This window comes from Dryobates pubescens, chromosome 13, assembly GCF_014839835.1.
Source record: "Dryobates pubescens isolate bDryPub1 chromosome 13, bDryPub1.pri, whole genome shotgun sequence".
Lineage (NCBI taxonomy): Eukaryota > Metazoa > Chordata > Aves > Piciformes > Picidae > Dryobates > Dryobates pubescens.
In genome coordinates this window covers 32,772,976-32,786,763 of record NC_071624.1, presented here as the reverse complement: position 1 = coordinate 32,786,763, position 13,788 = coordinate 32,772,976, and the positions used below count along the sequence as shown (strand labels likewise).

General features: G+C 60.8%; 1 protein-coding gene across 1 annotated transcript; it reads left to right on the top strand.

Moving 5' to 3' along the window:
• Positions 1 to 10,915: 10,915 nt before the first annotated feature.
• Positions 10,916 to 12,430, top strand: DUSP14 (dual specificity phosphatase 14). Its single transcript, XM_009908872.2, has one exon. It carries the CDS (start codon positions 11,027 to 11,029, stop codon positions 11,621 to 11,623), a length of 597 nt encoding a protein of 198 aa, XP_009907174.2. The 5' UTR covers positions 10,916 to 11,026; the 3' UTR covers positions 11,624 to 12,430.
• Positions 12,431 to 13,788: the final 1,358 nt, after the last annotated feature.

The window sequence follows — 13,788 nt, the reverse complement described above, 5'->3', positions numbered from 1 at the left end:
CTGTGGTGGGACGGTGCAGCCCACCCAGGCATATCCAGCAGAAGGCGCCCAGAAGACCAGGACTGGGCCAAACCCCCCTCACGGATGCTTTGAACCCCTGGCTGGAGAGAGAAGGATTTGCTTGGGTTCCACAGCAGAAGAGCCCAGCGCAGGGCTCGGGTGTTTCCTCGATGTGGAAACAAGGCTCAGCCCACGCCGCGCCTGTGGCGGTGCCGGAGCGGGGCGGCATTCCCTGGCTGCTGCCCATCGGGGTGCTGGCCGCCCCTGGCACCCCGGCCCCGGGGCACGGCAGCCCCTGTCGCGTGCCTGCGGCCGCCCGGCCTCCGAGCCAAGCCGGCTGCGTGCCTGGCCCTTGACTCAGCGCCGGAGCAGCTGCTCCGGGCCGGAGCAGCAATCAATGAGCGGCATTTGGCTGCAGGGAGACTGGGCAGGATTATGACCTGTTCGACTGGGCAGCAAATGAGTCTTTTATTCTGAAGCGCCGAGTATTGACAGCTGCCCCAATATCGTGTTGCATGTTCAGTTTATCCCTAACGCCGCTGCCCCGGGAACGCTGGAAGGATCAGCACCAACAAAACGCTCTTTTGCCTCATGACACACCGGATCGGCAGCCCCTGCCCTGCCGGGAGCACGTTCCTCCCCCGGGCCTCTCCCTCCGCCTTGGTGTGCGCCACGCTCCCCGTGGCTGGGACAGACTCCAGCGCTCCAGTGCCCAAGCAGTGGAAAAGCAGAGCCCCCCAGTCTGGGCAGAACGTGCCATTCCCCACCGGCAGCAATCTGCTGCCATGGCTTGGCTGACGTGACCCTGGTGAGCGTCAGGAGGGAGCAGTAGTGCAGCAGGCTGCGAGGGGTTTATGCCCAGAAGGTGCGAGGGTGCAGCTCTGCCTGCCCTTCCTGCCCCCCAGGGCTCCTGGACGGGGCATAGACATCCCAGCCGTCCTCCAGAGGGAGAGGTGAAATCCCAGGGGCTTCATCCAAGCCTTCGCTGCTCTGTGGGGTCTGCCCCAGGCTCTGGCACTGCTTCCTTGTTGGTCAGGGCAATACCGAAATTTGCAGGGCTGGATTCAATACCTGATCCCAGCTGGAACCTCAGAGCTGGGAAGGCAGAGAGCTCCTGCTGCTCTGGTGAGAGAAATGGACAGGGGGTGTGGGGAAACATGCAAGGGGTGTGTCTGTCTACAGCAGGCGTTGGGGAGGGAGGGGAGAAGCGCGGAAGCCTACACGAGAAAGTCTCAAGCCGATCTCTGCGTGGAGAGCTTGGTACCAGCTTTGTCTCAGGGAGCCAGCCACGTGGCACAGCTGCACATCCAGGCAGAAGTCAGGGATGAGGAGTGGGGGAGAAGTGTCTGAGCGAGGCAGTGGGTCTGGGGAGCAGCTTTGCTCTGGCTGACCACACAGCAGAGCCATCCACACTGGTGCAGCACAGAAGCCTTCCAAGCTTCCTGCCCACCGCTGCAGGACCTAACTTCCAGGGTGGGTTTCTGTGATTCCTCAAACCAGGGGCAGGAGCTTCTCCCAGCTCCTTCCCTCTCTGGGTACACAATTTATGGCTTCAACAAATGACATGCTGAGCAACCACAATGCAATCAGAAGTGCCAGCATCGGGCTCTGGCATTTGGAAGTAGCTGAGAAACCTCTGAACAGCAGCCCTGGCTGCTTGGGAATGAAGCCTCCAAGTGGAAGGCAAACACAGTGCCCGGCCTGCCCCGGGCAGGGCTCAGGGGGGCTGCCCCAGCCGTGGTGCCTGCAGAGCACTCCCTAGCACCAGCTCATGGTGCAGCCTCATAGGGCTGCTCCCCACTTGAAAGAAAGACAACAACACTCAGTCAGGTTTTAGTTTCCCTGCAGCAAGGCTCAACAGGTGCTGCCATGCTCACTGCTGCCCCACAGCTGGCTGGGTTTGGGTACCTGGGCTGCTGAGATTTCATCTCCCTCTCTGTGATGGAATCACAGAATGGGTTGGAAGTGACCTTAAAGATCTTCCAGCTCCAACCCCCTGCCATGGACAGGGACACCTCCCACCAGCCCAGGGTGCTCAAGGCCTCATCCAGCCTGGCCTTGAACACCTCCAGGGAGGGGACAGCCACAGCCTCCCTGGGCAGCCTGTGCCAGAGTCTCCTCACCCTCACTGCAAAGAATTTCTTCCTAACCTCTGGCCTAAATCTGCCCTCTTCCAGCCACCCCACAGCACAGCCCTTGGCAAGAGGCCCAGCAGAGCTCAGGGGGCAGGAGTCCCGGTTCACAGAGGGGATTTGGCTGTTCCCAGTGTCCCCCTGCTGAGGGGAATCCGCTCCCCAAGCCCGGAGCGCCGGAGCTGCGCGCCGGAGGTGCAGGGGGCCGGCCCCGCACTGCCTGCTCGGGAAGCGTTTTGCTCCTGACTGCAAACTTGATTTCCAACTAATTGATTAAAATTGGCCTCCCTTCCTGTTACCCTAAGCAACCCCATCGATGTGCTCAGAAGGTGACCTCATTCCTTACAGCTGCTGCTGAGCCGACCAGCCCTTTCCCATCCTGCTTTCGTGCTGCTCTCCCTCCAGCTCTTGCTTGCTGCTTTTACTGCCTGGTGGTGAACCACTGCCTGACTTTGGAGAGCGTGAGCAGCTCCTGCCAGCCTGGGGTATGTCACCGGTTTACTGGGGGTGCCAGGCTCTGAGAACCTCTGGAGAAGCAGGGCTGCATTCAGAGCATGCATCAGTTGGCAGTGCCCCTGGAAAAGGTCCGGGTGAGCGTCAGCAGGGAAGCACCAGACAGGTTCCAGGGCTCGTTGCAGTTAATTTGCAGCTGCCTTGGATTTTATGGGGTTTGAGGTGGGCTGGCAGGGACAGGCCAGAGCCCAGAACTGCTGCCACGGAAGCAAGAGGCACAACCTCCCCCAGCACAGACCTGGATGAGCCCCGCGGTGTCAGCTGAGCAGCCGTGCTCCCGGCAGGGTCACACAGCGGGTGGCTGTGCTTTGACTCCATCTGTGTCCCCTCAGGGTCACTTCAGACACGGGGAGCAGGGCAGCTTTTCTAAACTCCACCTGCAATCCAGATGCCATCAGCCAGCACCGAAATGAGCTGTAGTGCTTCAGAGCAGATGATATCTTCACTTGGGGTTCAAAACCAGCCCTTGGTGTTCAGCAGACTGCAGAACCGAGGCTGCACATAACTGTAGGCTCCTGTTTGTGCCTCCTCAAGGCTTGATTCTGGGGTTTAGGGAGCATTGTTTGCACCCCACCAGACCCTGAGTGAGCTGTGGAGGGCTGCACTACTGGGTGAGCACTGTGCCCCTGCTGCCAGCTGGTGCTGGAGCCAGCAGCTCTGCAAGCACAGCCATTGCCTCCCGGAGGAAGGAGGTTTGTTTTCCTTGCTGTGGGAAGCCGGAGCCCAGAGCAGCGCGGCCGATATCCTATCATGGGCGAGCGATAAACACCAGCGAGCTGCGCCCGCTCCTGCGGCCCTGCCCCGAGCTCTCCCTGCCCGTGGCGAGAGCTTTGCCTCACAGCTGGCAGGATCCAGCTCTCGAGCAGGGAGGAAGCAGCTCCAGAGCTGTGGGGTGGGGGCGGCTGCGCGGCAGGGAGTGGGTAAGGTGCCCGTGGGCAGGCTCTGCTGCCTCGCCGAGGAGGAGATAGTGGCAGCGTGTGTGAGGAGTCAGTGGAGCTGCCCTCCCCTGCCTGGCAGAGGCATGCAGGCAGCCTGGTCCCTGTGCCAAGCAGCAGCCTCGTGGAGCCTTCCAAAACCCCTCAGCGCTCTTGTTGTTTTCTGCTCCCTTGGTGCTGGGGGAGCAGCAGATCATGGAGCCAGGCTTTGGCTCACAGCGTGAGGGGGGCTGAGGGGCTGGCAGAGCACCGCCAGACACTCAGGAGCTCATCAGCTGGGCTGATTCAGAAGTTGCCAACCATAAGGCATGCCCTGATGGTCTGGAAATGCTTGCAATGCTACCCATGCCGTCTGCAATCGCTGGTTAACCCCTCTGGAATCTGCTCAGTGGATTAACCTCAGCAGCCCAGTCACAGACGGGGGCTGTGTGCCGTGCCGTGCCGTGCCTGCAGCATGAGCAGGGACTGGCTGCCAAGTGAGGCTGTGGCTCCTGGGCTGCAGGAGGCAGCTGGGTGAGGCTTGCCAAGTCCTGGCCTTCCCCAAGCCTGCCCAGAGCACCTGGCATGCCAGCGGTGCCCGTGGAAGGAGATGAGCTGTGGCGCAGGAGCGTCGGCTGTCACCCCTCCAGAGGCAGCGTCACAGCAGGCTGGGACAGGCTGGGGAGAGCTCATCAGCCCTGCAGCGCTGGCTCAGGTCATGGGAGCAGCCCCAGCTCCAGGTGTGTGGAGGAGGCAGCGCTGCACTGGGAGGAACCAGACTGTGGACTGAAGGTGTCCTGCAGCCTGGGGGCCTTTGCAGCTGTGCCCTGTGAGCTTCTCCTGTGGCATTGAGGCTGGAGTGCACCAGGAAACCTTTGGGAAGTGCCACCAGTGTGTTCCTGGCAGGGTGGGAACCCCAGTGGTGCTGTGTGCTGCAGGAGCAGCCAGGCCTGTGTGGAGCTGGGGCAGGCAGACGATTATCTTGGTTTAACATCTGACAGCTTCCATCCTGAGCTCGCCCGAGAGGGTACCACAGGCTGCAAGCAGGAATCAGTCAGGGGCTGGTCACAGCCCAAGCTACCCCAGCATCCCCTCCTGCTTCCCCCTCCTTCTGTTCAAACCCAACCTGCTCATCCCTTCCATCACGCTGATGAGCTGATGGCTGTGAACCACACACAGAGCAGGCTGTGACAGCTTCAGGAGCACATCCACCACAGCCAAAGGCAGGAAGGCAAAGACCCCAGCAGAGCAGACACTGAGCTGCGGTCACTGCTGCAGCACCCCTGGCCTTGAGCTCACATCAGACTGCCACGGGCTGGGCACCAGCGAGGCCTGACCCTCAGCAGGGCTGCATTTGGTGCTCTCCACTGACATTTATTTTAAATGCTGCTCTCCAAGACCATTTCTGAGGCAATTTGCTGTTCAGCTTGGCTAGGAAGAGCCCTGAGCAGGCTCCTTCCTTCAGCGCCTGCAATATTGACTCTCTCTTCACTGCAGCATTAGGGAGCATTTGTCATCTCCAAAATGAATGAATAACTTTCCCTCTCCTGGGAGGGGGAGAAGGCTTGCTCCTGTACCAGCATTTCACACACCCAGCCCACAGACCTGCTTTGAATCCCAGATGATGCTCTGGGAGTGAAACCAGGGCCGCTGGGGTCTGTGCTCTGTCAGCAGGGCAGGACCCACCGCTCTCCTCAGCCTCCCCAGGCACTAAACCTGCTGAGCACCTCCCAGGCCTCGTCCTCTGCCCCACTCCAAGGATGCCCTGCTCAGCCGTGGTCCTCCTGGCTGCGTTAGGGCAGGAGGAGCAGAACGGCTGCCAGAGAGCCAGGGGCACCCAGCCAGCAGCAGCAGAGCCAGAGCAGGAGCAGCCACCCCTGGCTGCCGACTCACACAGCTGCAGAGCTTCACGTGGCCCAGGGGACGAGGGCCTGGGAGATGCCTTCACCGCTGCCAGGTACCAGCCACACAGCCACGTCACTGACAGCCAGTCCACCACCAGCTAAAGGTCCTTCTTGAGCCCCTCAGGACCCAGCCTCTGCTCTCAAGCCAGAGGAGCCCTTACAAAAAGTGAACCCCCAAACCCGAGCAGAGCAGCCAGCAGCAGGGAAGAAAGCAGAGGCTCAGCCTTGCCAACTCCCTGAGTACAGACCGAGCAGCAAGGCTCTCCCCTCCTGCCCCTCACAGCCTGTGGAGCTAACATCTCCCTGCTTGCCTTCTGAGTTTTCAGAGGTGTTCTCAAGCCTTTCCTGGGAGGAACCAGGAATGCTTTCCTGTGGGAATTGCAGCCCTTCTTAGCAGGACCACGTTCCCAGGGATGAAAGCAGGAAACAAACGCCAGCTATGACACGAGTTGGAGGAACAGAGCCCTGAGCATTGCCAGCAGCAGCCTGAGGGACTGGAGCACCTGCTGCACAAACCAGGGCACCAGTGGAGCTGTGCTGCTTCTGAAACCCCCTTGTTTGGAGGGGATGCCAGGAAAACCCAGCAGAGGTGGGATACAATCCAGTCTCAAAGTGGTCAGTCCTGTGCCTCCCAAAGCACCAAGCCTTCCATGGGAGCAGCCACCAGAGAGCATCTGCCCCCTCTCCAAGTGGACCCAGCTGTGGGTGAACCACCCAGCTGAGCCTCAAGGTACAGCAGAACCTCATGTGGTGCCCAAATGAGCAGCGTGGCAGAGAGCAGTGGCTCTGTGGACAGCTGGTGGGGGCAGGATGAAGCTCTGGCCATGGCAGGAGCTGGAGAAGTGTCACCTCACTGCAAACCGGCACTCAGGACCTTGCTGGCCAAGAGTGTGGGGAAAGGAGCTGGAGGCTTTGAAGACCAGAGGCATCTCCAGGCTGTAATCACCCTCTCATTTCCCCCACTCCTAATTATGCAGAACCCACCAGTCTGCTGGGAAGGCTGCACCAGTCCCAGCCCTGTGTCATCAGGGCCAGGGACGCCGTCGCCCCGGGAGGAGAGCTGAGGTTATTTTCAGTGAAGCAGTGCACCCTGGCTGCACTCCAGGAGGCAGAGCTGGACCCACAGCCAGCACCTCTCCCTGTGCCCATTTTCCACTGTCCTGTGCAGGTGGCACAGCCAGGGCTGGGCGCTGTGTGTGCTCCATTGGATCTTCAGATGTTTACCTCTATTTTTTCTGCACACAGCAGTGGCCAAGCAGAGCCTTTTCTCTCTTTTCCTTTCTTTCTGCCCCAGCACAAGGAGGGGAACTCCTGTGTGAAGAGCAGCAGCATTGGGTTATGTCATGGACAGGGCAGGAGAAGGCAGAGGTGCTGAGAAAGGCACAGGGAGTTTGACAGGAGTGAAAGAGCAGACTTTAGGTGAGCCCCAAAAGGGCTGTGCAGCCTGGAGAAGAGAATGCTCCAGAGAGACCTTAGAGCAGCCTTCCAGTACCTGAAGAGGGCTACAAGAAACCTGGGGAGGGTCTGTTTAGAAGGGCTTGTAGTGACAGGACAATGGGCAAAGCTGGAAGAGGGCAGATTGAGACTGGAGATGAGGAAGAAATTCTTGCCAGTGAGGGTGAGGAGACTCTGGCACAGGCTGCCCAGGGAGGCTGTGGATGTCCCCTCCCTGGAGGTGTTCAGCACCAGGCTGGATGAGACCTTGAGCAACCTGGGCTGGTGGAGGTGTCCCTGCCCATGGCAGGGGGGTGGAACTGGATGATCTTTAAGGACCCTTCCAACCCAGCCCATGCTGTGAAGCTGGCTGGGGCCAGGCAGGAGGGTCAGGAGAAGGTGCAGCTCTCACGACAGAGCAGGGCTCGCACCTGCAGGGCTGCTGGAGCCTCCTCCTCGCCAGCCCAAGGCGCCGCACGCAGCCACTGCCTTCCGCGGCAGACGAGGCCCCTTCCATTTGCAGGCTCCCTGCAAGCCAGCAGCTGCTCAGCCTGCTATGTGTGGGCAGGAGGAGTGTGGCTTTGTCACATGCCTGAGACAGCGTGTCGCAGTCGGTGCCATCCCAGCCAAGCTCCTGCTGCGAGAGCTGTGCCCGCGGGAGGGACGCTGGCCCCTGCCCCTCTCCCGTAGCCTTTCCCCCAGCGTCTGCCGCCAGCAGCCTGGGCTGCGGGGCTCGGGGCCTCAGCTCGCACTTGTGGAATGAGCTGCTCTCAAAGCTTAACTCCTGCTGGACAGGAGCCGTGCTGCCACCGGCCGAGGCAGCGCTGTCCGGTGCCAGCCGTGTGGAGCCCCAGGCAGGTAACTGGGACGTGGCACCGCGGGCATCCGGCTGCGTTCCCACCTGGGCTCAGAATCCACCCCGTGCCCCCCCTGCAAGCAGAGGAGGGATAGCTGGGTGCCTCCCTGGCGCTGCTCCTCTCTTCCCCGGAGCAGGAGCTCTGCTCTGCACACTCCTGGGTCTGCGCTGCGCTGCGCGGGCGGCTCGCTGCCAGCCCGGCGGCGGCAGGGTTCGCAGAGCCAGCCCGGCCTGTCACATGCAAATGCGGGGATAAGTTGCTGCCTGCGAACAGGAACCACTTTATGGAAAGCAGCAAAGCCCTTCCCAAAGCGCCCCGAGGAGCGCTCTGAGGCGCCGTGGGGAGCAGCCGGAGCCCAGGTGCGGCAGCATGGACGTGGCAGGAGTGTGCTCGGCCCCCAGCAGCGGCCAGGGCCTCACTGGGGTTGAGCTTTGGGTGCTGTGGTCTGTGGGGCTAAGGCAGGGATGCTGCTGCCCTGCTCCCGGAGGTGCCAGCAGGCCCTTGGCACGGGAGCAGAGCGAGGCGGTGTAGCAGCACCCAGCAGCCTCTCCTGCTGCACATCTGCAGGTTGCCCTCCTCTAGCGTTTCCCAGCCCTCGCTGGAGGTGTGTCATTAAAAATCCCGTTCGGGTTTGTCCCTTGGCCCCCAGCCAGCTTGTCTCCGCTCCCCAGCGCCTGCCAGAGCCTCCCGGCCCGCCCTGCCTCCCAGCAGCCCTGCGCCGCGGCCGTGCCAGCCTCCTGGGCCAGCTGCCGTGCCATGCAGCCTGCCCGGCGCTGCCAGCCGCAGGAGCTCTGCCGTCTCTGAGCCCATCTCCGGGCCAGCCCCTGTCCTCCTCGCTCTGCAGCTCAGTGTGCAGGTCCCAGGGAAAGTGAGGCCTTCCCTGAGCTGGGGAGGGGGCACAGAGCAGCCACCAGCCCCTCACCCCCTGTGCTGGAGATGGCCAAGGGATGAGCTGCGTCGGGGCAGGGAGGGGGAGGGAGGGTCTGCCTTGCTGGGAGCCGGCCTGGGGCAGGTGTTCCTCTCACTCTCTCCCAGTCCAGCAGCATTTCCCAGCAGCGTTTCCAGGAGCGGGATGCTGTGGCTCTTGGCAGCAGCTCAGCCTCTTCCCCTTTGTCCCTGGAATTCCAGCAGTGCCCCAGGCAGCGCAGCCCTTGCAGAGGGGCTCCCAGGAGCTTGCTTTGGGCACGGGCAGATGCAGCACAGACCTGCACCAGCTGCCTGGGGCTGGGCGAGCAGCTTGGCAGATGCTAAAGGAGGAGCTGGAGCAAATTAATTCCTGCAACTAGTTTAACTTTTTGTTTGTTTGTTTTTGAGTCAGGACTTTAGTGCCAGCCTCAGATTCCCCCAGGCTGGGACTGTGGATGCTGTGCTGGCAGCGATTGGTGGCATTATGATGTCAGCAGCCAGTGCCTTCCCCTCTGTCCTTCTCTGGGGGGTGGGCAGGGAAGCTGGTGTCTCCCCTGCCAGTTCCTGCACAGCCACCTAACTTTAACCACCTATATTTAAAGTGGGTGACTTTAACACCCCTCCTGCAGCAGAGGCTGCCTGCTGGCCTGTTTGCAAACCCCCTGCTCTCTTCTTTCCCCAGCTCAGCACTGGACACACTCAATGAGACATCCCAGCTTCGGCAGCCCGCAGCTCCCCTGTGCCCAGCCGTGACCTGGAGTAGGACCCTTGTTACCAAGGGTAAGTGCCTGAGTCCTGTCAGGAACAGCTCTGGGAGAGCAGGGATGGCCTCTGCTCCAAGCACCTTTTTCCTCTGCTGACCTGTGCCATTCCCTGCTGCTCCAGCTGGGTGCCCGTGGTGGGGGTGCCCGTGGTGGGGGTGCCCACAGGGGAAGCTGAGTGCTCACAGCTGCAGCAAAGATCTTATTGGGGCATGAACTGAAGCTGCAGCACCAGGGCTTTGGGCCCATGGTCTCAGGAGCTGCTCAAGTAGCTGCCAGCAGGGAGCAAGCCCCAGAGGAGACCATGCTCTGCTCCTCAGGTTACCATAGCACAAGGCCCTGCCAAAAATCCACTGGCAGCTTTACCAGCTGCTGCTGGGGCCTGCCAGTGTGTGCTGGGGCACCGGATGCAGACAGATGGCTGCACTCTGGTGTCAGGGCTGGGGAAGCTCCAGCTGGGGTCTCACAACCCTTTGAGGACTCTGATGTGGAGTTAACCGCTGGAGGAACAGACACCCCCATAGCCAAGGAGCTGAGCATCCTCTGGGTCCTCTCCACTCCACACTTTGGTGGGCACTACTTGGGTAGAGCAGGGACTCTCCAGCCAGTGCTGACCAGAGCCTCTTCCATGGCCCCCTGCTAGCTGAAGAATCCACAGCTAAAAGGGACTGGCAAATGATGAATGCTCTGGGCCTCAGCCCCTTGCTTGCAGCTTCTCCTCTGGAGAAGTCCTAAAGGAGCAGGGAAGAGCAAAGTGGGGACCCAGGCAGGGGTGTGTGGCTCATGCAGGTGAATCCAAGCCAAGCCCTTGCAGATCCTCTTTGTCCACAGCATGAGGCAGTGATTAAGGCAGCAGGAAAAGAGCCTCCCTTGTGCCAGCCTCTGCTCTGGTTTCCCTCGCAGGCTCTGACAGAACCAGGTCACTCCTTCCACACTTGCCCAGCCTGGCTGAGGGCCGATGGCTGATCTGGGTGGACATGAGTCACCGCCTTGCCTAATGGGCAGCTTGCTGTGTGTGCTCTGGCAGGGCCCTGCACCTACCTAAAAAGGGAGAAGGGTGGCTCTGGGGAGCGGGCAGGGCAGGCTCCAAGCTGGCATCTGCACCCAGCCCTGGTGAGCTGTTTCTCACCATCCCTTTGGGCTCTGGCCAGCTGTGAAGTTGCTTTTGAGCATGGAGAAGGTGTAGCTAATCCTCCACGTGCTAATCCGGGTGAGATGCTGCCAGGCCCCACAGGTAGGCTGCCTAAGCCCTCGACGAGTAATTGGAGCTAATTGGGCTGGGAGGTGTTTTGGTTAGCATCTGTCCAGGCACTGCCTGGGGGCCCCACGCTAGTAAGCGCTGCACAAAGCCTGCACCACCTTGCCCCACGGAGCTTTGCCAGTCAGAGGCTGCCCAGGTCATAGCAGGGCGAGCTGGGGTTCCCTCGCACGGGGCTGGTGGCAGCGGGCGGCTGCCCTGCTCACGTGGCACCGGTTGTGTCTTGCAGCGACCGAGCGGAGGAGGCTGTTGCTGTGCCAGCACCGCCGGGCCGGACAACCCTTCCCTCGGCTGCAGATCCCGTTGGATCCCTTCCCATAATGGAAGCCTGAGTGCCAAGCTCCTCCATGACCTCCAGAAGCCACAACTCCCTGCCGAGAACTCTGATGGCTCCACGCATGCTTTCGGAGGGTGCCCTGGGGGGCATCGCGCAGATCACTCCCTCGCTGTACCTGAGCCGGGGCAGCGTCGCCTCCAACCGGCACCTGCTGCTGTCCCGGGGCATCACCTGCATCATCAACGCCACCATCGAGATCCCCAACTTCAACTGGCCCCAGTTTGAGTACGTGAAAGTGCCTTTGGCCGACATGCCCAACGCCCCCATCTCGCTCTACTTCGACAGCGTGGCCGACAAGATCCAGAGCGTGGCGCGGAAGCACGGAGCCGCCCTGGTGCACTGCGCCGCCGGCGTCAGCAGGTCGGCCACGCTCTGCATCGCCTACCTGATGAAGTACCACAAGGTGACCCTCTTCGAGGCCTACAACTGGGTCAAGGCCAGGCGCCCCGTGATCCGGCCCAACGTGGGCTTCTGGAGGCAGCTGATAGACTACGAGAGGAAGCTCTTTGGGAAGACCACGGTCAAAATGGTGCAGACCCCCTACGGCATCATCCCAGACGTTTACGAGAGGGAGCGCAGACCCCTGATGCCTTACTGGGGGATCTGAAGGGACTGCAGGCGGGAAGCACAGCAGGAGGGATGTGCTGTTCCCAGGCGACCGGAGCGGAGCCGTCCCCTTCTCCTGCAGCCAACCTGGGTTCTTTACCATGCAGCAGAACCTCAGCCAAGTCTCACCTCACCAACCTGCAAGGCCAACGGTCCCCTCCCAAGCGTTTCTCTCCGCAGGGATTCCCCATCTGCCTTTCTCTGGTTTAGCTGAATGAAGTCTTCTCATGAGTTGAATCCTTTCCTAGAGCCTCCCTTCTTTTCTCAGTCAGTTTTAGTGTCCCAGGCAGAGGCCTGGGAGGCGCTGGGCAGCGCTGATGAACAAAGTGCGCTTTGTGATGCAGCAGCCTGGGTGCCTGTGGTGCAGCAGCCTGGGTGCCTGTGGTGCAGCAGCCTGGGTCTTGCTCCCAGCTTGTTTGCTTCCCTGCAGAAATCCTGCAGGGGCTGAGGGAGCGGCACCAGCACGGAGTGGGCTCCAGCCCCCTGGCACTGGGTCTGTCCAAGGGCCAGGCAGGAGTGCAGGCTTGTGGTGCTAGTGCTGGTTTAAACAGCTGTAGGGACTCTCGGTATATAGTGTGTGAGGTCCTTAGTCAGATCAGAACCTGTGCTCAAAGCGAAGAAAATCAAACAGAAGTAAACCCAACAAAGCCCAGGTGAAGCCAGGCACTGCCTGTCGGCCACGGGCCCAGGCTGGGTGATTCAGCTCCAGTAAACACAAGAGCTTCGCTTTTGTTTCCCTCATTCCACGCCAGGGCAGTAGTCCTGGAGCACACTGACCCCTGGTGTGACTCTCCTGCTCCCTGTCCTGCTCCCTCTCCTGCTCTCTGATGGACACAGCAGACTCTGTCCATTTCACACCACCGGTGCTGCCTGGGGGTGGAAAAGAGCCAGAGGGCTTGTCCAGAAACGTGGCTTGAGACAGAAGCAGGAGGTGAAGCCTCCCCCCCGGGCCAGCCCACGAAGCAGTGGGGGAGCTGTGTGCACAAGCCCTGCGGAGGGGCTGCGGCTGCACCGCTGGCGCTCAGCTCCGCGCTGGGGGCAGGTGAAAGCCGCTGGATCCCTCGGCTCCAGGCACGGTCGTGATCTGCCTTAGCCCCTTCCTGGATCACTCCACGATGTCCCCAGGGTGATGCTGCATTCCAGAGCTATTCCCACAGCCCTCCCGCTCCAGGACGGCTCTGCCTTGTCCTCTGTGATGAGAACTGCTCCAGGGGTGGGAGAAGCCTTCACTGCTGCCTCCTGGACGGTGCTCCCCTCCCTACAGAGGGGCAGGGACTGGTTTGGGTGAAGCCTAACTGGACCCCCCCAGGAGAGCAAGGCAAGTCTGTTCCTCAAGGAGACCTTGGTGTCCTCTGTTGCATCTCTGGAGGAGGAGCACGCAGGCTGCTGGCTGCTGCAGTAGCATCTGACTGAAATCAGATTCTATACTTGTAAAAAAATGCAATCAATAAAGATTAAAGAGAAACTTCTGCTGGGTTCCTCCTCAGAGCTGTGCTGCTGTGGCTCCCCTGACACCGAGGACATGGTGCAAGACCGAGCATGGCTTTGACCGAACCTGGGCCTCGGTCTGGGCCAAGGCACCGTGACCTGCTCCCATCACTGGGCTCATCGTGGAACCATGGAGTGGGCTGGGCTGGAAGGGAGCTTAAAGCTCATCCAGTTCCAGGCCCCTGCCATGGGCAGGGACACCTCCACCAGCCCAGGTTGCTCAAGGCCTCATCCAGCCTGGCCCGGAACACCTCCAGGGAGGGGGCAGCCACAGCCTCCCTGGGCAGCCTGTGCCAGTGTCTCACCCTGTTCAGAGCCCACCCAGGGCCCTGCAGCTCCTGGGCCTCACCACAGCAGCCAGGCAATGAGTTTGGCTGTTTCAGAATCTTTATCTTCTGAAGCCCTCCCTGAGCCAAGCAGCAAAAGCAGCATTTCCTTCTAGCTGCACCCTGGAACAAGCCCCTCCCCAGGCTGCTCAGATCTGAAATGAGCTCTTTATTGAATGCAAGGATTGAATCTCAGCACAGGACTTACAAACCACTGCAAGACTCAGGGGGGTAAACTGCACTGAAGTCAATTAACAACACTGCTCACTGGATCAGAGTAGCAGCAGTGACTCCAGCCTTGCACAACCCAAACCAGCTCCAACTAACAGCAAAAGCACTTCCAGAAGAGAAA